General features: G+C 39.2%; 1 protein-coding gene across 1 annotated transcript in view; it reads left to right on the top strand.

Moving 5' to 3' along the window:
* The window catches only part of LOC140501431 (serpin B6-like), a 25134-nt gene extending 4269 nt beyond the window's left edge, over positions 1-20865 (top strand). Inside the window, exons 2-7 of the mRNA XM_072605015.1 lie at positions 3971-4146; positions 9233-9370; positions 9742-9859; positions 14953-15095; positions 17029-17184; positions 20220-20865. Coding sequence (XP_072461116.1) covers positions 3979-4146; positions 9233-9370; positions 9742-9859; positions 14953-15095; positions 17029-17184; positions 20220-20621 — 1125 coding nt within the window. The 5' untranslated portion in view covers positions 3971-3978 and the 3' untranslated portion in view covers positions 20622-20865. The remainder of the gene's footprint in view (positions 1-3970; positions 4147-9232; positions 9371-9741; positions 9860-14952; positions 15096-17028; positions 17185-20219) is intronic.
* Positions 20866-24197: the final 3332 nt, after the last annotated feature.

Below are 24197 nucleotides of genomic sequence, written 5' to 3'. Positions count from 1 at the left end.
AAGGCAACATAATGAGTTCAATATGAACTCAAATATGAGTTCATAACAGAACTCATTAACTTTCTTCCCCTCTCCAATCCATCCCCTTTTTTTAATTTCCCCTTTTCTGCTCAGAGTATTAACATTCCCTCCAGTAAACTAGGTTCTCAACCTTAGTGTCACCATGACCTACTTCCTCATTCTCCCTCATCCCACACAAACAATCTGTTGCTAACTGTCATCCATTTTACCACTCCAATGTGTATTGCATCCATCTTCTTCTCTCCACTTAGATAGCCATCACCCTAATTCAGGTCTTTATCACTTTTTCATCTGTACTATTCCAATAGTATCCTAATTGGTCTCACTGTCTTAAATTTCTCTCCACTCTATTCCATCCACACCATAGCTGTCAAAGTGATATAGTAGAGGTTTGTCTAGCTCACTGCCCATACTCCAGACTTACTGTGGACAAAGATTGGGCCCATGGATAGGGAAGTAGTGATGACATGACATTCCTTGTCCTTTCACCTCAACTAATCAATCAACAAACATCACCTGATATGTACCAGGCACTGTGCTAGACTCAAGGGATGCAAATATAGAAATGAAATAGTCCTTGACCTTGCTGAGCTTACATTCTATCAGGGAGATGGGGAGACATCATGTCTCTATACATGATCTATAAATAGATAGATAGTTAAATTTTCCTTTTTGCTTTGTTGTTTAGTCATTTTCAGTCATGTCTAACTCTTCATGAACCCATTAGGGGTTTTCTTTGCAAAGATACTGAAGTGGTTTGCCATTTCTTTCTTCAGCTCATTTCACAAGATAAAGAACTGAGGCTAACAGGCTGAAGTGACTTTCCCAGAATCACACAGATAGGAAGTGGTTGAGGCTGGATTTGAACTCACAAAGAGAAGTCTTTCTGATTCCAGATTTGCACTCCATTCACTGACTCACCTAACTGCCATATACCACACACACACACACACATACACATACACACACACACACGTATTTATGTATATGTACATATATACATATACACAAATAAATATGCACAAATATATACAACCATGCACACACATACTGTATATGTGGCTCATATAACCTGCAGAATTAATTTCAAACTCCTCTGCTTGGTATCTAAAGTTTCTCTCCACTTGACTCTAACCTACCTTTCCAGATCCATGTGCATAAAGTTTCCTTTCACAGACTTTATGATCTAGTCAAACTGGACATCTTGCAATACTGCATACATCACACTACATTTATAGCCTTTCTGTCTTTGTGCAGATTTTCTCTCATGCATAGAATATACACCCTCCTCATCCTGGCCTCTAAGCATCCCTAATTTCCTTTGAAACTTAGCTCAAGCATGACTTTCTATGAGGCCTTTCTTGACCTCTCTCTCCCTTCCCTCTCCCCCCCTTTTCTCTCTCTCTCATATTTCCTCCTGTATAATTAAACTTTCACTTTTGTATTCCTAGTTTCTAGCACAATGCCTGGCACATGGTGATTAATAAATACTTATTTATTGAACTGGTTGAGCAGTTGTTTGTTGGTCAAAGGACATAGCACCTGCTCTTTCTGCCATCCCAGGCTGAAAATCTGTCAAGACATGGGACCATTCTCTTTCCAGGCCCTACTGTGACTTTATTGATCTAAAGGACAGAGTTCTCTTTAGGGAAGTTTTCTGCCACCTATTAAAAAGTGCTCCCTGTAGGGAGTTTGATTCCATTGTAAGTCTGAGCAGGGAATTGGAAGAGCAACATATGTGAAAGAGGGCAGAAAGCAAGAATGGAGAAGTAGCTAGAGTTAAATGGTTAGTCTATTGACAAACATTTATTAAATACTGTGCTGGGTAGGGTGCTGAATGCTGGAAATACAAATACAACCAAAATGACAGTCCTTCCCTCCAGGAGTTTAACTTCTAGTGGTTAAGACAAGATGACATATCAAAAGAAGGAGAAAAGCAGGGGATGAGGCTGAAGTTACCAAGGTGGTGGGCAGCAGAAAAACAATGAAGAAAGGCAGAGTAATGCAACCTGTTGGAAAATGAAAAAAGAGATGTCCAGTAGACATCGAAACTCAATATGTCCAAAATGGAACTTGTTATTTGTCCCCCTAAACCCTCCCTCCTGCCTACCTTCCCTATCCCTGTCCAAAGTGACACCACCCTCCCAGGCTCTCAGACTCTCAACTTAGGAGTCATCATGGATTCCTCACTAGCTCTTCTCCACCAGCCTCCATATCCAAGCTGTTATCAAGGCCTGTTGATTTTATCTTTTTAACATCTTTGAATATACTCCCTGTCTCTTCTGACACTGTTACAACTCCAGTGCAGGCCCTAGTAAATTCATGCTTGGTCTGTTGCAATAATGACCTGCTGGTGAGTCAGCCTGCCTCAAGTCTTTCCCTACTCCAATCCAGCTACTATTCAGTCACTAAAGTCATTTGCCTAAAGCACAGGTCTGAGCATGTCAATGCCCTCCCTCTCCTCCAGTCAGAGGAGAAGTGAGGCTGCTGATCTTGCACAGCTCTCCCTCATTAAAAACAAAGTCAAGGGCAAGTTATATCATCATTTCTCTGATGGCAATGGTCTTCTTCAGCAACAAAGGACAAACACAACAACACAAAATTCAGTGGTTCCCTATTGGCTCCAGGATCAAATACAAAATGCTCTGTGTGACATTCAAAGTGCTTCATGACCTAGTCCCCTCCTACCTCTCCAATCTTCTCTCCACCATGCACTAGCCTCTTGATCATTCCACAAACAAGACACTCCACTTGCTGTCCCCTATGCCTGGAACACTCTTCCTTTCTTCTACACCTATTATTGAGCTCCCTAGCTTCCTTTAAGTACCAACTAAAATCTCAGCTCTTCCAGGAAGTCTTTCTCAACTTCTCTTAATTCTAGTGCCTTCCCTCTGTTAATTACTTCCTACTTATCCTGTATTTAGCTTGCTTTATCTCTGTTTGCATGCTATCTCTCCCACTCAAATATAATCTTCTTGAGGGCAGGGACTGTTTTTTGCTTCTTTATGAATCCTCAGCACTTAGCAAAGTATGAACTTAATAAATGTTTATTAATTTCTTGATATTAATTTTTATATTGATATTAATTTATTGATTGACTTGGGCAACCTTTTACAATGGAGTCATTCACACTGAGGAAAGTGCCCCAGGAGACAAAGTCAGAGTTCCAGGGCTAGCTTCCAAAATGAAGATGTTTCTGGGGCGAATGGATAAGTATTGAATAAAAGAAACTGAAGAATGAAAAAGAGAAGGAAGGTCAGGACCTCTCCTTTCATAGAAGAGTACACATACAGAGAGTCTTGGTCCTTCCTTTGTGACTTGGAGACTATTCTCATATAAAAAAAAAAAATTATATGCAGCTGCCATCATGGAAATAGCACAAAGATTTTAGTATTAGAAAATACATTGAAATTAGAGCCAAAAGACCAAGGTTGGAATCTGGTTCTGCCAACTGTGCGACCTTGGGGAAGGCATTCTGCCTCACCTCCATTTCCTCACGTAGAAATTTGGAAGAAGACCAGATAATTTTTAAAGACCATTCACCTCTAGCTCCTAAGAATATATTGCTAACAAAAGAGCAGTAAGTATGAGCTCATCTCTTTTCTTTCTAATTAAATAAATGTTTGTTCATTGAGTGAAGCCCAGTATTAACTGTCAAGAAGAAAGATGGAATAAATTGTACATCAATGTAGCGTAAAGATAGTGCCTGGAGGCAGGAAGACCTATCTTCTAGAGTTCAAATCTGGCCTCAGACACTTACTAGCTGTGTAACACTGGGCAAGTCACTTAATCTTGTTTGCCTCAGTTCCTCATCTGTAAAATGAGCTGGAGAAGGAAATGGCAAACCACTCCAGCAATTGCCAAGAAAACCCAAATGAGGTCATGAAGAGTTGGACGCAACTGAAGAAGAACAACAACACGTAACATTACCTTTTGTGATCTTTTCCAGGTTCCAGTATGGATTCTTTTTCTGAAGCAAATGGCTCCTTTGCCATTAACCTTCTGAAAAAATTGAGTGAAAAAGATCACTCACAAAATGTGGTTTTTTCTCCCCTGAGCATCTCATCTGCCCTTGGCATACTTTTCCTAGGGTCCAAAGGAAGCACAGCAGCCCAGATTTCAAAGGTAGGTTTCTTAGTAGCAAGAGAAGATGTAAGACAGCTGGATTTTTTTCTTTCTTCATTTGTGATGAGGAAAGCCATTATTTAGTGCCCCTTGCTTCCAGTGACCTTCAAGACATGGATAAAACCAGATGTACACAGTTTGCTGTTCAAAGAGCAATACTACAAAACTAGGGACCCCCTTTTTCTTCTGGCTTTACAAGAGATAAGTATATTTTGAATGTAAACAAGGCATTTTTTCCTTTAGTTTCATGAATTTAAAAATGTAAGAAACATTTCAGGTTTCTATTAAGTTCTGCTGTGAAATAAATAGACATTTTCCCAACCAGTTACTTGACTTTTGGGTCCTTTGTCAAGAGTAGAGTATACTCAGGGAATCTGTGAGATCTCAGTTCCACCAAGGTGGCACAATCAAGTATGCACTGGTCTGGATGCAGAGAGGGATTTTTGTGCCCAGAATCTTAGCAGATACCTCTCCATAGCCACTTGGCCTCCAGTTCCACCAAGTCAGCACTGGGGGTTGATTTTCAGATAAGCTGGATGGGCAGGGCAGGCCTTCAGCGTGAGACAAAGACCAGCTCTCCCAGGGCCTCCACCCAGGGCTGAAGTAAGACTCAGCTCTTCAGTGCCCCCAGGGATTTTTACGCTCCGACAGTGGAGCTTCCATACGGGCTGCTGTGCAGGCTCTGTGGCCGCTGCCTGCTGCCGGAGCTATGGGAAAGCCCTTCTCCCTTCCTGGCCTACTGATTAAACCCCGTCACTGATCTTTGGGGCCTGTGGGCCGAGGGATCTGAGGACCAGCTACTGTGACTGCAGATTCCACCCCCGAGGTGTCCTCCTCCCAGAGTCATGCCACACTGCCGCTGGGCCAAGGCTGGGCTGGGCTCCACGCTCGGCTCCGTGTCCAGCACAACCGACGTTTCCGTGGGCCTTTAGGTCACTGTGGGCTGGAAATCTCCTCCACTTTGTTGTTCTCCACTTTTGCTGCTCCAAAATTTGTTGAGATTCCCTCTCTACAGGTATTTTATGGGCTGTGGGGAGGACTCTGAGGAAGTATGTCTTTCTAGTCTGCCATCTTGTCTCCGTCCCCTGTGAAATAAATAGAAAAACAAAACATGAATTGCAAACAGCAGACAGGTTAAGTAGGAAGATCTATGAGTAGGCTATGAAATGTATTCAGGCCATTGTAATGGGAATAGAGGAGACAAGTACAAGTGAAATCACAGAACTGGAATCAACAGGATGTGTTAATGGAAGAATGGTGATAGATAAAGGAGAGGAAAGAGAGAGGAGGTAAATGATTGTGCCACTCATAAATAACGAAGTCAGAAGACTGAACAAAGTTCAAAGTTAGCTTTCTCCTAAAGTTCTCCAGAAACAATTATTCTGCCCAGGAATGGGCTACTTACCGTAACTCCTTGAAGGTCAGTCCCCTTACTCCCATGCAAACATCCACTTGGCCATCTGGAACAGTTCAGGATCCACTGTCTTGTTCATTGTCTTGCGCCCTGTGGCGCCTCTTCAGAAATATGATGCTAATTCCTTGCCACAGTCAGGGTCTCTCCAGTGCTCTCTCATTTATCCCTAGACTGATCTCCTGTCCATAGTCCATACTGACCAGCCCTTGGATATAATCTTTAGCGAATATCCCTTTGTGGCCCTGGCAATCCCTCCCCAACCTAATTCCACCAAAGGCAACCATTTAGCATGTCCAATACATTTCCCTCATTGTAACATGCCAATCCTCAGAATGTCATTTGAGAATTATACTATATGGTTACCAGTCTGCCTCAAAAATGACTCCTCAGTCTCTTTCCCAAGTACTCCAAAAAGGAGTTTTAAAACATTTTCTACTTGAAATCTCACCTTTCCTCATTCAGCCCTGTCAGGATTCTCACTAGCTGTCATTGAACCACCCCAGTCAGGGTTAACACAGTAGTCTCTCAGTGGTCAGTGGGCTTCCTACTATTCCCCTTCCACCTTGAAGAATCATAGGTGGCTAGGTATTTCAAATTTATTCAACCAATAAGTTTTTTTTTCAGTCTATATCCAATTATATAAAATTTTCATGTGAAATGCCTGTATCCCTATTTAACAGTTCATCATGGGCATAAAGTACATGAGCTAAAATTTTGTAGACTAAAACCAAATTCTATGGGAACCAAAATTTTTTAATATCAATGAATATCCAATCAAATGTATGGTCATTCCTCTCCCCACCAAATCTGTTATAATTTCATTAGGGTTTTCCTTTGCTCATGCCAAAGGTTTAAATGCCATCTTGGAAATTTTTGATCTGTGTAACCCCGGGCAAGTAATTTATTTTGATACGGCTCAGTTTCCTCATATACAAAAAGGTGGTCTCTGAATACCCCCTAGCTCTAAGATTTATGACATGTGAGAGTATCACCCATGATCCTACTTCCTGATGCATAACAAGTGTCAGATGCCTGGTAAGATTTCTAAATGTGCTTTTGCTCACTGCTAGAGGAAATCGCAATCCTTTGCCCCAACAAAATGAACCCCTGAGATGTTGATATACACATATAGAGACAGTGAACTGACATACCCATGCATGTCCAGACACATGTATTCATTTAACATTGAACCATAAAAGCTTTCAAGGTGATTGATTGCTTGAGGGAGGACTCTGGACATAAACAGGTCAAAGTATGTCAGCAAGGTGAATAAAATCAATTTTCTAAACCTGAATCTTTGTCAGTTTCCAATGTACAATGAAAAAAATCAATAGATTTGGAGTCAGAGGGCCTGAGTTCAAGTGCTGGCTCTGATACTACCTGAATATATGGGAAAGTTATTTCACTGCAGAGTACTTATCTTTTAAATGAAGGATTTGTACTCCATGACCTCTAAGGTTCATCCCAGCTCTAAATCTATGATCCAACTGATCTCAACTTCCATAAGAATAAAGCTCTTGAGTCATTAGAATGATTCTGCTTTCCTTCTGGGAGGTTTACCACTTTGGATAACTGTTTTTCTTCCTAGATTGTATTACATGTAGGACATTTTTGCCTTTGCAAAAGCTTTAAGGGTTGTAATTAGGGCACATTCAGCTTCCTGATCTTTGCTGCAGAGAGTTACTGTCCCACAGGACCAAGGGTGTGCTGGTTAACATTTAACAACCAGCTCTTCCAGCACAACATACTTTTTATTTTAATCAACACTGTTAAAATTTTCTCCATGAGCTTGTAATCTAGAGCTGACAATTAACAAAACAGCAAGTCAAGCCCTAATTGGGAGCCTTCGCCAATTTCTGAAGTGTAAATTCTCATACTGAAAATTTAATAGTTGACTTCCAAGATCTCATAAGCCAATACAAAGTGGTTCCAGCATTCCACTATCTATACTACATAATCTAGACTCTCCACCTGATTTTACTCTCATAACCAATCCTTACTTGGCCTGAGTTATTCACAGTCTTAAAGATGGATAAATAGATAAATAGAAAGACAGACAGACAAACTTATGTGTATGTATAATCATGTATAATATGCATATATAAAATATTTTTATATACACACATATATTACATATATGTATATTTGTTGTTCAAGGTAGTTTGCAGTAATCTATCTTGTACCTGACTCCATTTCTTATTTCCAAATCTCAACTGCTCCTCTCTAGCTAGGTGCTGATAGAGAGACAGAAATAAAAGACTGAGTTGTGTGCATAGAGATCTCTAGAATCTGCCCTACCCCTATCCAAGAAAGACTGTCGTTTCTACCTTGAGGAGACAGGAAAAGGGCTATGGCTGGGTGCTTAATCTTTCCTTCATGTATCTCCAAAAGGACTATCAGTCTAGAACTATACCTCTCTGCCCCCTCCAAAATCAATTGTTGTCTAATGTAGAAGTACCAATTTTCATTCTGAAGGGCTCCTTCTTAGGTTGCTCTTGAAGAGGATGGTAGGGAGTTTGCACTCACCAGCTCAGTTTCTCCCTACCAAACAATGATTATACAAGAGATCATCACAAAAAGTGATCCAAGCAAGCAGAAAGTGTATGAATTCTACTGATTAGAACATACCAGAAAATATACAAACATGAATGAGCTCTCTAGTGAGGTCAAGATAAGACCCTAGCTCAAACTAAGAGAGAGGGTCTCATCTCCATCAAGAAGGCCCTTCTAGAAGTCTCTAGTAAGGCTAGCTTATAAACCAGGGATGTCTTCGGGAACCAGTTTCTCATATATGCCTGCTGCTTCTTTCTCTATGTCTTTTTCCCAAGAATCTCTGGCACCAACTCCATCCTTGGTACAAAGCACAGGCACAAAACATAATGTTGTGCCCAGTATTCTCTCCACTAATCTGTATTGTCATATCCTTCCATGTATGCAGCCACACACAAAACACAAAGAGGCATTGGTGAAAGACTGGCTGCACAGAGAAAATACTTCTAAAATGATGTGGAGAGTATCATACGGCAGGGTATGAGATTGTTCTAATGAGAACAATTTGAACTAGAATTCTAATTTTCATTCTAATTAGAAAAAATAAGACAATTTCACTTTATCTCATGCTATAACATAGAACAAATAACCTATAATGCACGTGTTAGTCACGCCACAAAGTACACATGTGGTTATCTCACTAGCCACTGTCTGAGTAGTAAGACTGGGCTGAAGGAGGAACCCTGAATGAATCAAAAATCTCTTCAATGTGTTAATGGATCCACAGGTTTTTCTGTAATGTGAATTAAAAGCACTACCACCACCACTGCCTCACAGAATTCTGACACAATTACTTTGATAGAAGTAGCATGAATTTGAGCAGTTTGGCAAAGGAAACCTCTTTCTCTTCAATTCTCATATCTGCCCCAGAACTTTTTTGTTCGAGCTCCTATTTGTCTCCTATACTGTTTTATTTTTCTTATAACAAAGGCCTTGTTAAGTAGTGTTCCTCTCCTAGAATGGATTAAATCCTCCATTTATAAAGTAAAGCAGCCCATCCCTTTTCATTTGAGGGAAGATGCTCTGGTATTCCCTCATAAGGTTTGCTCTTGGCAGGTGGTTCTTTGGAGGTCAAAGGTCAGTGCTGACAAGGATTTTCATTTGTTTCCCTTTTCTTCATAGGTATTTTCTTTAAACAGATGTGGGGACATCCATGGGAATCTTCAGGAACTTTTCACTGAAGTGAACAAATCTAGTACCCAGTACTCACTGAGAACTGCCAACAAGCTCTTTGGAGAAGAGACTTATGATTTCCTCTCTGTAAGTTGAACTGAATAAGTCATAAAGAAAGGAAATGAAAATGGGTTGTGGGGAGGAAGGATTAAAAGCTCTCAATGATATGAGCATCATGGTAAAGTTTTACTTAAATTGAATATGCTATCATTAAAAATTGTACTTTAAAAAATCATTTCCAAGGTACATTGTATCTTTTCTTGACAGTGTATGGCATATCCATCCTAGTACCTTGTTATAATGAAAAGAAGCAGAATACATATGTATTGTGTTCAATGAGGGCCTAGAACCTGAACTAATTTGTTTCTCCAAAAGTACTCAATCATTTTTAGTCTTAATCTGTGTGAGAGGCTCCATTGAGTAACTGGAGCTGTTGCTTTATATCTTTGTCTTCATAGACATTTAAAGAAGCTTGCCAGAACTTCTATAGCGTGGAACTGGGAGAACTTTCCTTTACTAAGGCCCCAGAGGAGTCCAGGAAACATATAAATGCCTGGATAGCAGAGAAGACTGAAGGTCAAAAATTGCATTTGTTTGTAAAATGTTGACTGTTTCAGTAATATTGGTATAAAAGTGGATAGAGAGCTACAAGGTACAGCCAAACATTCATCACATCTCTAGGGGAGCCATGAAATATATCACAGTGTAAAACAAAACAAGGACAAAGACAAAAACAAGCAAAACAAAACATCTGAACTTGTAAACAGGACCTGATACAAAGGTTGCTTCTGACACTTACTAGGTGTATGACCATGGGCAAGTCATTTAACTACCCTGAGCAATAGTTTTCTCTTCTGTAAAATAGTGGTTTGTTCAGTCATTTTTTCAGTTTTGTCTGATTCTTTGTCCTGGCAAAGTTACTGAAGTAGTTTGCCATTTCTTTCTCATGTTCATTTTACAGATGAGGAAACTGAGGCAAACAGGATTAAGTTACTTGCCTAGAGTCACACAGCTAATGTCTGAGGCCAGATTTGAATTGGAGGAGATGAGTCTTCCTAATTCCAAGATCAGTATTCTGTCCAGCTAGCTGCCCCGAAACAGTGTATACCTACGCTTGTCTGACAGGGTTGCTTGTTTTTAATCAATTAATTAATTAATTAATTTTCGACTTTCACTTTGATAAGATTTTGAGTTCTAAATTCCACCGCTCCCTTCCTTACTCCCCAAGATGACCTGAAATCTTTTATAGGCTATATATGTGCACTCATATTAAACATATTTCCATATTTGTCATGCTGTGAAAGGAGAATCAAAGCACAAGGGAAAAGCACAAGAAATATAACAATCCAAAAAAAAAAGAGAAAATATCATGTTTTGATGTGCATTCAGACTCCATAGTTCTTTCTCTAGATGTGAACATCATTTTCCAACATGTGTCTTTTGGAATTGTCTTAGATTATTGCATTGCTTAGAAGAACTATGTAAAAAAAGTCAGTCATCACACAATGTTGCTGTTATTATGCATTATGTTCTGGTTCTGCTTGCTTCACTCAGCATCAGTTCATGTAAAGTCTTTACAGGTTTTTTAAAAAATATATTTATTTATTTTTAGTTTTCAATGTTCACTTCCATAAGGTTTTGAGTTTTGAATTTTCTTCCCCATCTTCTCCTCTCTCCCTCCCCAAGACAGTATGCAATCTGATATAGGGTCTACTTATACATTTGTATTAAACATATTTTCACATTAGTCATGATATAAAGAAGAATTAGAACTAATGGGAGGAACCAAGAGAAAAAAGAAAAAAACCAAAACAACAAAAGAAAAGGAAAGCAAATAGTATACTTCAATCAGCATTCAGACTCCTCGTTTTCTTCTTCTGGATGTGAATAGCATCTTCTATTGTGAGTCTTTAGAAATTGCCTTAGAGCCTTGCATTGCTAATAAGAGGTAAGTCTATCAAGGTCAGTCATCAAACAATATGGCTATTACTGTGTATAATGTTCTGGTTCTGCTTGTTTGACTCAGCATCAGTTCATATAAGTCTTTTAAGGTTTTTCTGAAGACTGCATCCTCATCATTTCTTATGGAACAGTAGTATTCCATTACATTCATATACCACAACTTGTTCAGCCATTCCCTGATTGTTGAGCATCAACTCAATTTCCAGTTCTTTGCCACCACAAAAAGAGCTGTTACAAATATTTTTTGTACATATGTGCCCCTTTTCCCTTTTTATGATCTCTTTGGAATATAGACCTAGTAATAGTATTGCAGAGTTAAAAGGTATGCACAGTTTTATAGCCCTAGTTGTTCTTCAGAATGCTTAGATCAGGTCACAGTTCCATCAGCAGTACATTGGTGTTCCAGTTGTCCCACATCTCCAACATTTATCTTTTTCCTGTTTTGTCATAATAACCAATATGGTAGGTATGATATGGTACCTCTTAGAGATGTTTTAATTTGCATTTCTCTAATTAATAGTGATTAGAGAATTTTTTTTCTTATGACAATAGTTTTAATTTCTTCATCTGAAAACTTCCTGTTCATATCTTTTGACCATTTATCAATTGGGGAATGACTTGTACTCTTATAAATTTGACTCAGTTCTCTATATATTTTAGAAAAGAGGACTTTATCAGAGATACGGACTGTAAAAATTCAGGGTTGTTTTTAAAAGATGCAGTGGACTAGGGTGGAATAAACCCTGACTCTGAAGAGAGAGAATATATGTTCAAATATTGCCACTGTCACTGGTAATATTACTTTCCCTTCCTCTGTAAAGTGAGGAGGGACTGACTAGATGACTTCTGGGATTTTTTATTCTGGATCTACAGATATTATTTCATGGTCCAATGGCATAATTTATATGTAGAGTTTTATAAATCATGAGATTCTATATAATTGCTGAATATTACTTATCAGTAGAGCAGCACTACAAGGTTAGCAGGCATGTCAATCAATCTTATTCATCTCCCACTTTTTTATAGGTTTATGCTTGGGGATGGCTTATTCTCCAGAGATCCCTTAGGCTCTTTTCTCTCAGAAGGGAGACTATCTTCTCATATCAGGCTTTTGAATGTGGGGGGAAATGGCAGAGTCTAGAGCAGTGACTTACAGTCGCTTCATTATTCTTACCACTACTGATGTATTACCTAGAACAGGGATTCTTTTTGGTCATAAACTCCTTTGGCAATCTAGAGAAGCTGCAGGACTCCTCAGAAAAGTGTTTTTAAATTCATAAAATGCATAAACTTCAAAAGAAAACCAATGATATTGAAATAGATATATACATGTGTGTATATAAGCGTATACACATATTTGTATATTTACATATAAAATATGTGTATATATAAAATGTGTGTGTCTGTATAAAAACAACTACAACAACTAAGGATTAAGTACTCTTGGCCTGGAGGTAGTCTGTTATAAGAAATCTCTCTGACCTAGGAAGTTGAAAGAAAGGAAGAAACAAAGGAGAGAGAGAGAGAGAGAGAGAGAGAGAGAGAGAGAATAATAATTCACTTCTATAACTCTGCATTCATAACCAGAGATCCCTCTCTGGCAAATTCTACAAATTTGAATGTCTCTTTAAAAAATTTTTTTAAGTGGTTTCCCTTTTGAGAGGCTTCCCAGTGGTTCCATCTCAGATCCATTTCAACAGTAACACACACATTATCATTGTGGATGGTTAACACCTTTTATCACATTTTCTGGCTTAGGAGACAAAGCAGGAATGTAAATATAAAAAGGTAGACAAACTTAAGGCCTCTAGGAAAAGAAACAGGCAAAAAAAATTAGGGTGAGAAATAAAGAATCACCAACTCTGGTGTTGGTCTCAGGTTCTACTAGATTTCAGCAATATAATAGTATACTCCACGAATGGTCTATGATTTGATCAAACTGCTTCAGCCTCCAGGGTCCTGGCACCTATCCTTCATGGAGGCTGTCACTCTCTACTACTTCTGACCTCCAGATTCTTTATTCTCTTGCCCCACCCTCCTCATGGTCTCCTCTCTCCAGGATGCATGGCAAGTTCTCTTCCTAAGCACACTCCCTTGGGATGGGAGGGGAGAGCTTATAAATTATACCAGTCCATCTGAGGTGACAAGTTTTGAATCCCAACTCTGATCCCTTTGAATGTGTGTGGCCATAGGCAATGCATTTAATAGCTATAAGCCTTAGTTTACTCATCTGTAACCCAATAAGTTTGAGTTAAACAACTTATTTTCTTTCAGGATGAAATGCTATGATATGATAAGGGACTGGTTAACATAAAATTAGAAGAGAGTAATTTGTAAATCAGAACATTAATTTATTTAATTGACAACTGGTTTCTCTAGTACTGGATATACTTGCAAATTCAAACTCCTTTGATTTCCTTTGCTTTGGCTCCACAGAGCCCACCAGACTTCTGTTATTACTTTGGGTGGACTACAGTTCAGGACACCAGAGCTTTTCTTCCATTAATCACATTTCAGCCTTCATGGTGAAATCAGAGAGATAACCCAGTACTGGGATGGTCTTTAGGGTGTCCCACAGTTTCATCACTAGAAACCTTATAAATCATTTTTAGCATGAATTTCTTTGGTATTTGATTAATCTCTTTAGGGTCTCTGTCCTCTCAGCACTGGTTGTAAGATGTAAGTCATTTCACTATATCTAAATAATCATCATTGAATTATACTTAATGCATGACAATGTGTATTTTTTAATTTTCAAAAATATTTTATTCTGATTGTGTATTGTACTATTATTTGTCATTTTATTCCCTAAGTTACCTTTAATTTCCATAAGATCTCCAGTTCATGAGTAACTTGAACATTGAAAATGCTGAGCTACTTCTTATAGACCAGGGGTCTCAGAGCATAGGGTCCCAAAGTGGGTGATACTACCCTTCAGGGGGCACTGGAACAATTCGGGAGGGTGGTCATAGCCATGGATGCAATTGGGGGATGTTGAATAAAAATAAGGTGTTGTGGAAGGTTAAGGAAAGAAGAGAAGAAAATTTTGAAAAACCATTAGGACACTTCATCTGTTATGTAACAGATTATTTTCCAAATAAATATACAAAATGCAAGCTAACTGATCAGTGGTGAAATCCATCAACACATTTTAACAAGTAAAGTGTTGGCAAAATGGCATGTCTCAAATTGTTGGAAAGTCCAGCATGCATTGGCAGTAATATTTGTATGAAATGACTTGTTTACAGTACAATCCTATATGGTTACATGATGTAATATTGTGTCCTCAAAAGTTGTGCAGAAAAATAACTCACAAACTTACAATAAATTATTAGATTTAGGCTGTGTCATTTAAATATTTTATATTGCTTTGAAATGAAGCAAATTTCAAAAGAAAAAAGAGTAGAGGGTTAAAGTTTCCAGGGAGACACTGAGTTTGGGAACCTCTGCCTCAGAGGAACCCATGAATTGTAAATCAGTCAATCCATAAGTATTTATTAATCCTTTAACATGTGCCAAGCCCTCTGCTAGGTACAAAGTTTACAATAACAAAAGGGAAATTATCTTTATTCGATAAATGATTTTATTAGGCTTTGACTCCAACATTGTTGAACTTGGATTGCTGATCCTGAACTGAAGATCATGTCCCTTTTGTAAAAGTATTTTTTTCAAACATTGATTCAATTATTTTTCTGTTTTCTTTAAAGGTAAGATTGCAGATATGTTGCCTACCTCTTCAGTTGGTCCACTGACTAGACTGGTCCTTGTGAATGGCATCTACTTCAAAGGAAAGTGGAATGAAGAGTTTAAGGAAAACTATACGAGGGAGATGTTTTTTAAAACCAGAAAGGTAGGGGGAAACATTTAGACAACTTGATTACTGGAATAAATGAATATCATAGAAAAAAATATAGTGTAGACCTTTTTAGGGTTCTATGTCTTCTGATGTTCAACATCTTGTGATCCCTGATAAAAAAATGCCTGAGAGAATAAGGAATTGTCCATAAAGTGTTTAAGCATGGTATCAGTGTATCAGCAACATGGGCTCATCATGTGTCCATCATGCTCATCTCTGTTTCCAAGACCTTGGGCAAGCAACTTGTAGCACAGCTTAGTCCACACAATTTCCCCAAGTACGTACACAATGCAAACAAACTCACAAAGAAGCACTGGAAAAGTACCCAGGAAGAGAACAACAGAAGCTTGTATCACAACAAAGTATCCTTTGCCTTACTGTCTCTACCTCCTTCCAAGAGAGTCAGTTTTCAGTGGCCATGGAATGGTGTAGCCTGCATCCACCAACTCATCAGTTTTATTTTTCCTTTGCTGTGTCTGCTATCTCTGTTAATTCTGAGGTTGTGATAAGGATTGGTCCCTTGCCATCCCCATGCTTCAACCTCCCTGACTCCCTTAGTGTGATAATAATATCCTTCCTTCTAGGACCTGTCATTCTTCATGCAAGAATATTTATATCTTTGTAGTTCCTTCAGAGTTATTGCTTGAACAATTTCCTGCAAACAAATCTATCTCTGCTTGTTAAACTGGACAGGGGATGGTCTGCCTTCCTTCATATTGGTCAGTTATTCTACATAAGGGAGGCTGGGAGGTCTCTTCTCATTGCTTTTCTTTCTGTCTCTACTCCATGTGGTCTTGCAGATTTTGCTTGCCACATTTCTTCTGAAGACATGCATTCTTCTAGGGGTCACTACCACAATTTTCTATACTTCTTTTGGATCTTTAGATCATGTACCTCCGGAACTCTGTATTTAATGATTTTCTAGACTCATGCAGTCATAGCTTCTTGCACTGAAAGTCTTATCAAAGGGAAGATGAAGAAAGTCAGGCCCTATCCTACTTCTGGACATCAATTTGCAGCAGGAGGGATTTGGAGAGAGTGGTGTGTGTGCACACCCATTCCTCTGAGTTTGTTCTGTAAGAGGTCAGTTCCCTGATCTCAAATTGAAGTATATTTAGTGGGGCGTGTGCCATTAGACCACGGGACCAATGCCTCTGGTAAATTAAATATGGCCATACCCTGAGAGTCTGAGCTTTCCACTTGCCTGTATTGATCTGGTCCCAATGATCTCCTGCCTTTTCCAGAGCATATCAATTACCACTGCCAGACCACTGAAGCAGAGGAAGAAACAAAGACTATGGTGAGCCAGATATTTCCAACCCAGAGAAGCCTGCTGAGCCTCACTTGTATAGGCTCAGAAATTTCTCAGCTCTCCTATGGGTGTGCTCTCCTCTCCATCCAAACTCTGCTCCCTCTACCTGTACACTTGACTATAGTCTTCTATAAGTGGTCAAATCAGAAATAAGAATGGGTTATTTGCTTAATGCTTTACACAATTTCACCCTACAGCAAGTATAACTTTGTGGCATGACAAAGAAAATGGAGATACGATGCTAAGATTTCTTTTTAAGTGGTTTCATGTTTATTCAAGTAGGTATTATGGTAAACAGGGGATAATGTTGTGCCTCTTTTATTTTGTCAAAGGAGAAAAACCCTGACTTCCTGTTATGGAAAGCAAAGAGGGTTCCATGGAATTTTACTGAATAAAGAAATCTCTGCCATGTGGTAATAGCCTAATTTTCTGGAAGTTGAGATGGTAGTTGTCTATTTTTTTTAACTGAAGACTCTTTTAAGCAGGTAGCAGCTGATGACATTTTTACATTCACTGACAAAGGCACAGAAATAATGTTCCTTAAGTCAAGTGCATCTTTTCAGTAAGTTTTATAATAATCTGATGTTAATCTCATGTTTACCTTTTCCCCATCAGAATGAGAAAAAGCCAGTACAAATGATGTTTAAGGAAGCAACATTTAAGATGACCTACATAAAGGAAGTGTCCACCAAAATCCTGGAGCTCCCCTATGTGGGTGAAGAGCTAAGCATGGTCATCATGCTTCCTGATGAAAACATTGATGTAAAAAAGGTAAGGTAATGATCCCAAGATCAAATGACATAACCCTTAATAGTGTTATGTTACATTGCTCCTCGAGGCTCATCTGGTCCATTTGACAATTTATCATAGATAAATAGCTTCTTAGAGTAGATGGAGTACTTTTTGACTAGGAATCAGAAAACCTGGATCTAATCTTGGCACTACTTTTTTTCTCAGTGAATACATTTAATATCTTCAAACCTTGGTTTCCTCACGTGGATTCAGTGAGTCTGTGTTTAAATGCTGGCTCTGCCAATTACTAATGTGGCCCTAGTCATTTGATCTCTCTAGGCTTCCATTTCCTCGCATGTGAAATGAAGGAAGTGGGCTAGATAATATACAAATCCTCTCCTAGTTCTAAATCTATAGTTCTATGGCTGTGGGAATCAACCAAGCCTACAAAGTAGTCAGTCAAAAACAGCGTTGCCTCTGGAAAAGAGAAAACATAATTCTACTGGCCTGTTGAATTTGGGCTGATTTTTAGAATCTAAAAATCAGGTTTAAAAGCCAACAAATAATTTACTGGGCTTTATGGGGATTCTTTGGGGAAAAAAGTGCATAATCAAAATGTTGATACTGAAATCAGCTACTCTTTGTTTTACTCCTCATAGAAATATTCAACTATAATTTCTTCTGACTATAATATAGATCAATAACAAAAATATGAGTGCCTACTCTACAAATGACATGAGATACAAAAAATTAAAAATTGCTACTAGCTAACATTTCTACAATATTTTAAGGTTTTTAAAGCACTTTGCATATGTTATCTCATTTGATCCTCAAAACAATCCTGTGAAGTAAGTGCTGATATTATTTCCATTCTGCAGATGAGGAAACTGAGGCAAAAAAAGTTAAATGACTTGTCCAGGATCACACAATGAGTAAGTCTGAGGAAGGATTTAGACTTAGGTCTCCAGGAATAGCATTCTAACTACTATGTCACCTACCTACTAAACAGCAAGCTAAATCCAACAGTAGGGTTTTTTACCTGAAAACTCTCTCCCTTCAACTTTATTTTTAGACAGATAGGTAAGAAATAGCCAGGTGAGTGCTTTACAAGTATTATCTCATTCAATTTGCACAATAATCCTGACAGATACATACTGATATTATCCCCATTTTGTTCAGTCACTTTCAGTCATATACAACTCTTCATGACCCTATTTGGGGGTTTTTTTGGGAAAGATACTGGAATGATTTGCCATTAGTTCTCCAGCTCATTTTACAAATGAAGAACTGAGGCGAACATTGTTAAATGACTTGCCTAAGGTCTAAAGCCAGATTTGAACTCAGGAAGATGAGTCTTCTTGACTCTAGGCCTAGTGTTCTATCCACTGTACCACTTACTTTCTCCTATTTTACAGCTGAGGAAACTGAGGCAAAAAGCAGTTAAGTCACTTGCTCAGAGTTACATAGTAAATGTCTGAGGCTGGATTTCTAGGCCTGGTGCTCTATCCACTACTCCATTTAGCTGTCTATAGAGAGATACTACTTAGATAACTCTTCCAATAAAGTTGAATTTTTAATTCAACTTTAATTCAAACTGATTTCAATAAAAAAATTTAAAATTCCATTTTATTCAAGTAAATTAAAATGGAATATTTTAATTCTCTGTATTTTATTTGATTAAAAATGCAATTCTGAGAAGGGGCCCATGGATTTCATCAGACTATCAAAAGGGTCCATAACAGAAACAAGAGTAAGATTGCATTTCACTATAGTCTCACTCCATCCAGGTTCCTTGTCGTTCCTTGTTGTTCCTTCCTTCCTTCCTTCCTTCCTTCCTTCCTTCCTTCCTTCCTTCCTTCCTTCCTTCCTTCCTTCCTTCCTTCCTTCCTTCCCACAAAGCCCTTACAGATGTTAATGCACAGTTAAACAAAACAAATTCCCACATTGGTCATGTCCAAATGTCTGTATTTACATATCTCTATATGTATAATTCTGCACACAAAGTCTATCACCTTTCTTTGAGCATGTAGGTAGCATGCTTCATTATAGGTCTTCTGCTCATTGCAGTTCTTACACCTCTCAAAATTAATTTATTTTAAATGTTATTGTACAAATTCTTCTTTTGATTCTGTTCACTTCTCTCTGCTTCTGTTCAAGGCTTTTCTGAAACTGTCTTTTTTAATTTCTTACAGCACAGTAGTTGGATTTAGCATTTTTGGATTACAAAAGAACAGCAGGGTCCTCCACCATCCTCTTTAGAGACAAGGCAAGACAGTGCATTAGAAAGACAGCTAAATTTAGTCACTGGACATTATACACAGTAATAGCCACAGAATTCAAGGATTGTTTTTGATAGAGTTAGTCCATCACAGCAATGCAAGAACCTAAAACATTTCCAAAGGACTCATGATGCAAAGTGCCATCCACATCCAGAGAAAGAACTATGGAGATGGAACACAGAATGAAGTAGACTGTTTTGTCTTGTGTCATGCTTGGTTTGATATAGCTTTACTCATGTTTTCTCCCATTCATTTTAATTCTTCTGTGCAACATGACTAACGTGAAAATGTGTTTAATAAGAATGTATGTGTAGAGCCTGTATAAGATTGCCCGCCATCTTGAGGAGGGAAGAGAAAGGAAAGGGGAGAAAATTTAAAACTTATGGAAGTGATTGTTGAAAACTGAAAACAAATAAATAAATAAATTTGGAGTAAAAAAAAACTATAATTAAAAAAAATAAAGTCACTCGATCTGAGTTTAAATCCCAGTTCTCTACTTTCTCATCTGTGTGACCTTGGACAAATACCTTCTCTTAGCTCCAATTTCCTCATCTGTAAGGGGAGAAGGGTTTGAATAATAGGCCTCCAAGGTGCCTTCCATTCCTGGATCTATGTGATCCTGTTAACATTATCTTGCTTTCCCAAAAGTGATCTGCTTCACACGGCTAAGACAACTGGTTCTGCAAGTTGCCACTGACCCTGGGGAAGAGTGATCTGAGGGAGGGTCAGTTATGGAGGAAGCATGAATGTAACTGTTTTAACTGCACCTTCTGACTTCCAGCCATTATCTTCCAGGTAGAAGCAGAATTGACCTATGAGAAATTTGTAGCCTGGACAAAACCAGACATGATGAAGAAAACAGAAATGGGTGTGTTTCTCCCCAGATTTAAACTAGCAGAGTATTATGACATGGAATATCTTCTTCGAAGTTTTGGAATACTGGATGCTTTTGAAGGAGGCAAGGCTGACTTTTCTGGAATGTCGGCTCAAGGAGACCTTGTTTTGTCCAAGTTCCTGCACAAATCCTACGTGGAAGTTGATGAAGAAGGTGCTGAGGAAGATGATGCTGCAATATTCCGAGTGCCCCTTTGTGGAAAAGTTCTGCCAAGCTTTATCCCTGATCATCCCTTTCTCTTCTTTATCCGACACAACAAAAGCAACAACATCCTACTCTGTGGCAAATATTCTTCTCCATGAAATTATGCAATGACTTTGCTTATAAAGCATTTAAGTTTGCCGCTTCACTGTATTTTCCCCTAAGTGAGAACACTCATACCTATCATCCAAAGTAAGGTCCTTAATGTAGAATGTAAGGCAGAAACAGCAATTATGCTTTATTTTTTCATATTTCCTCCATTAACTAGCAGAGATTTGGGCATATGGTTTGCATTCAGTAATATTTTTTGGTTGATTGATTATAAAATAAACTATTAAAATAGAATGTTAATGTTTGTTTCTGCTTTTTTGCTGAATACTGTGTTCTTGAACAGTGTAATATAATGGGAAAAGAGCTGGATTTGGTGGTAGAGGATTGGGTTTGAAATCTGGGCTCTGTTACTTATTTTTTTGACATTGGGCAAGTCATTTGATCCCTCTCAGTTTCCTTATTTTTTAAAAATTTCAAACAAGACCATCTCCAAGGAAGCTTTGCAGGGTCTCTATATTTTAATTTTTCCATTGGCCAATTACACGCTCTGTAATAGAACGTCTCTTCGCAAATTTGCATCTCTCTACTTTAGAAAAAATCTATTGCACACAGAAAGGGAGAGGATGTAGGGAGTGGATGATAATACTAAGACAAATAAACTGTGACAGAATCTGAGTATTAGAAGGGACCTCACAGGCTAAAACATATCTGAACAATAGGAACTTGAATAAGGCACCCAGTGAGTGATCATCCAGTGTTCACTTCCCACATGCACTTTCTATTACCATCCACATCGGACCAACAAAAGCTTAGGCATGAGACATTTAATTACCGAGGGATTCCTGAAAACGCGGCTAAAAGATGAAAGCTTGAGGACTGTGTTCTAAAGGCTCAATGCAAGCCAAGGGAACTTGATTAAAACAGACACAGAAACAGAGAAAATTCACAATAAAAGCAATTTTTCACCGCCTGAGACAGGCGGATTGATTGCTTGGGAGTCACAAAGCATCACTACTTCTCTCCCTAACTCTCTCCATAACTCTCTTTCTCTGTCTCTGTCTCTCTCTGTTTCTCACACACACACACACACGCACACACACTCACAGACACACTCACACGTCCACCAACACTCACACACACCTGGAGACAGACTGCCAGACAGAGAAACTGGCCGTGTGTGGGAGAGGTGTAGAGAAAGCAGGCGGGAAGCTTTCCTGCTGAGGAAAGTGAGGAGAAGGTGAGGTTTGAGTGCATGTTGTTCCGCAAGAGCTACAGTCTTGGCAGCAAGGTGAGTAGGAGGTGAGCTAGGCTGCGAGTGCAGCGTGCGGTGCCAGGAGAAAGTGGTGCAGCAAGTAAGTGGAGCTGCTGGATGTTTGTGGGGCTGAGCAGGTCGTGGAGGACGTCATGGAGTGTATCGAGAACGGGCAAGAAATGGAGGTGGTGCAGGCGAGCGACCAGGTCTGGGTGATAGGACTGGGGCTGAAATCCACCCTGCGGGCGCATGTGGTGCATTAGCTGGGCCAAGTGCTGTAGGTGGCTCAGCACCTGGGCAGGTGCCAGGACTTGCAGCTGGCTTTGGACGGGAGCGAGAGTGGCGAAGAGCCCGGTAGCGCTGGAATCTTCTCCAGCAGCTTCCAAGTGCTCCAGGACCTCATTCAGGAGCCTGCACAGGCGTCCAGGATGAAGTCTTTAGAGAGCCATCATGACTCTGAAGAAAGCCTTGAGTAATTCCTCTTGAAGCAAGAAGTCTGGGACCTCTTCCTGTGCATAATCGTGTGTTTGAAGTAGGTGATGTATGTAGCTGCGAATGAAACTAGATTCTTCTTGGAACTGTACCTGAAGCACCCGGCTTCCAGGCGACAAGACGATATTGGTTACTGTTTCCAGAGGTTATCTTAAGGCCCTGATAAAGGCACTGATTCAACACTTCTCCAAGAGATCATGGGTGACTGACCCTTATCGGGAGGGAAAGCACACCCAATCAGCCTGCTGGGGGTAAGCAGAAGCTCTGGAAGGCCAGACTCCCAAGGGATCACTCAAGTCAGAGTCAGGCCTTCTGTTTATTTGAGAAAGGTACTGGGTGGGGTCAATCAAAGCCAGGATTGCCTGTACGTGGCTCCTCCTGCCTGCAGCACTGAAAGTTATTCAGGTTCTGGGAGACCTGCTCCTGATTTTCTCCTCTGTGGTCACAGCCTTTCCCAGATTTCTCTCCTTTCTCACCCAGAAACACAGGACCTTCCTTGCTGACTTTTCAAATGTGTTGGACTGAAATGTTTTTTACTCTCGTTTTGTGCGTTTTTCTTCTCTAGAAATTTAAAGTCATTTGTATAGCTATAGGGACGGGTTTTTTGGAGAGCTCTGCCAAGTCTGTCCCTTTAATCCTCCATCTTGCTTCTTCTTCTTCTCTTCCAGGAATTCTTCTTGGGGCTTCTATCCAATTCACAGTTTTCATTGAGCCTTTCCTTGTGCCTGTTTTGATGTCATTGTCTTCATTTGTTTTTGTATCTTTATATCTTCTCTGTCACCTTAGTGATTTTTTATGGTCACGTTTTATTTTTGTTGTTGTTTGCTCATCTTTCAATTCTATTTCTTGATTTGGAACTTTATCATAATGTTTGGCTATTCCCAGTTTGGGGTTGGGGAGGAGGGCCACTGTTTCAACCCATAGCCTTTTTCTCACTGTTGTTTTCACATCTAATTCTATGTAATGTGAAGTTTTTAGTCTTTTGAAGATAGTATGATCTAGAAAAAGGGGTAGTCTCTCCTGGACTGCATTCTTGTCCTTAGCCATGAAGGACCCCTGATTCCTTGGGATTGCAATGGATACTTTTTCTCAGAGCTACTTCTCCATTGAAACAGGAAACATTGCTTTTTCTTGGGTCCCTAATTCTTTGGGACTAGAAGTGGTTCTGCCTTTCAGGGTTTTCATTTTCTTTTGACCAAAAGTGATCCTTCTCTGACTTTGAAATATGACCCTGGAGCAGACACAGGTCATGGAGTTGCCCTCCTGTTACCTCTCAGGGCTCCCACTCCTTGACCAAAAGTGCTCCTTTCTGCCGTTAAACTACAACCTTAAAGTTGGTATAGGTAATGGAGTTGCCTAATAGAGTCTGGTCTTACAGGCAGAGCTAGCAAAGTGGTTTCTTGTAATCTCCTGACCAGTTGCCAGATCTCCTTACTGTCTCTGTCTTTAGAGCTCCTGAAACTGCTGCTGCTTCTTTCACCACCATTACTTAGTCTCACTATTGGTGTTTCATTCACACTGGCCCCAGACCAACCTCCATTCTTGTGTCATAGATCTCTCTTTTTCAGCCTCCTTTGTTGTCTTATGCTGGAAGTATATCATAACCTGTCTTTTTGTTGGTTCTGGGCACTCCAAAATTTTATTTTAGTCATTATTTTAAAATTATTTGGAGGGAAATATATCCACTTCATATGCCATGGTTTTTTGCCACACTGTTTTTCAGTTTTTCAAGTAGTTGTCAAATAATGAATCTTTACTCCATGAAGTGGGGTTTTGGGGTTCAAGACTAGGTTTACTTGATTTTGTATCTACATACCTAATATGCTCTATTGATTTCACTATTTTTTTAACCAAGAGCAAATTATTTTCATGATTAATGCTT

The sequence above is a fragment of the Notamacropus eugenii genome, chromosome 4 (assembly GCF_028372415.1).
Source record: "Notamacropus eugenii isolate mMacEug1 chromosome 4, mMacEug1.pri_v2, whole genome shotgun sequence".
NCBI classification, from domain to species: Eukaryota; Metazoa; Chordata; class Mammalia; order Diprotodontia; family Macropodidae; genus Notamacropus; species Notamacropus eugenii.
This window is presented reverse-complemented; position numbering and strand designations above follow the sequence as displayed.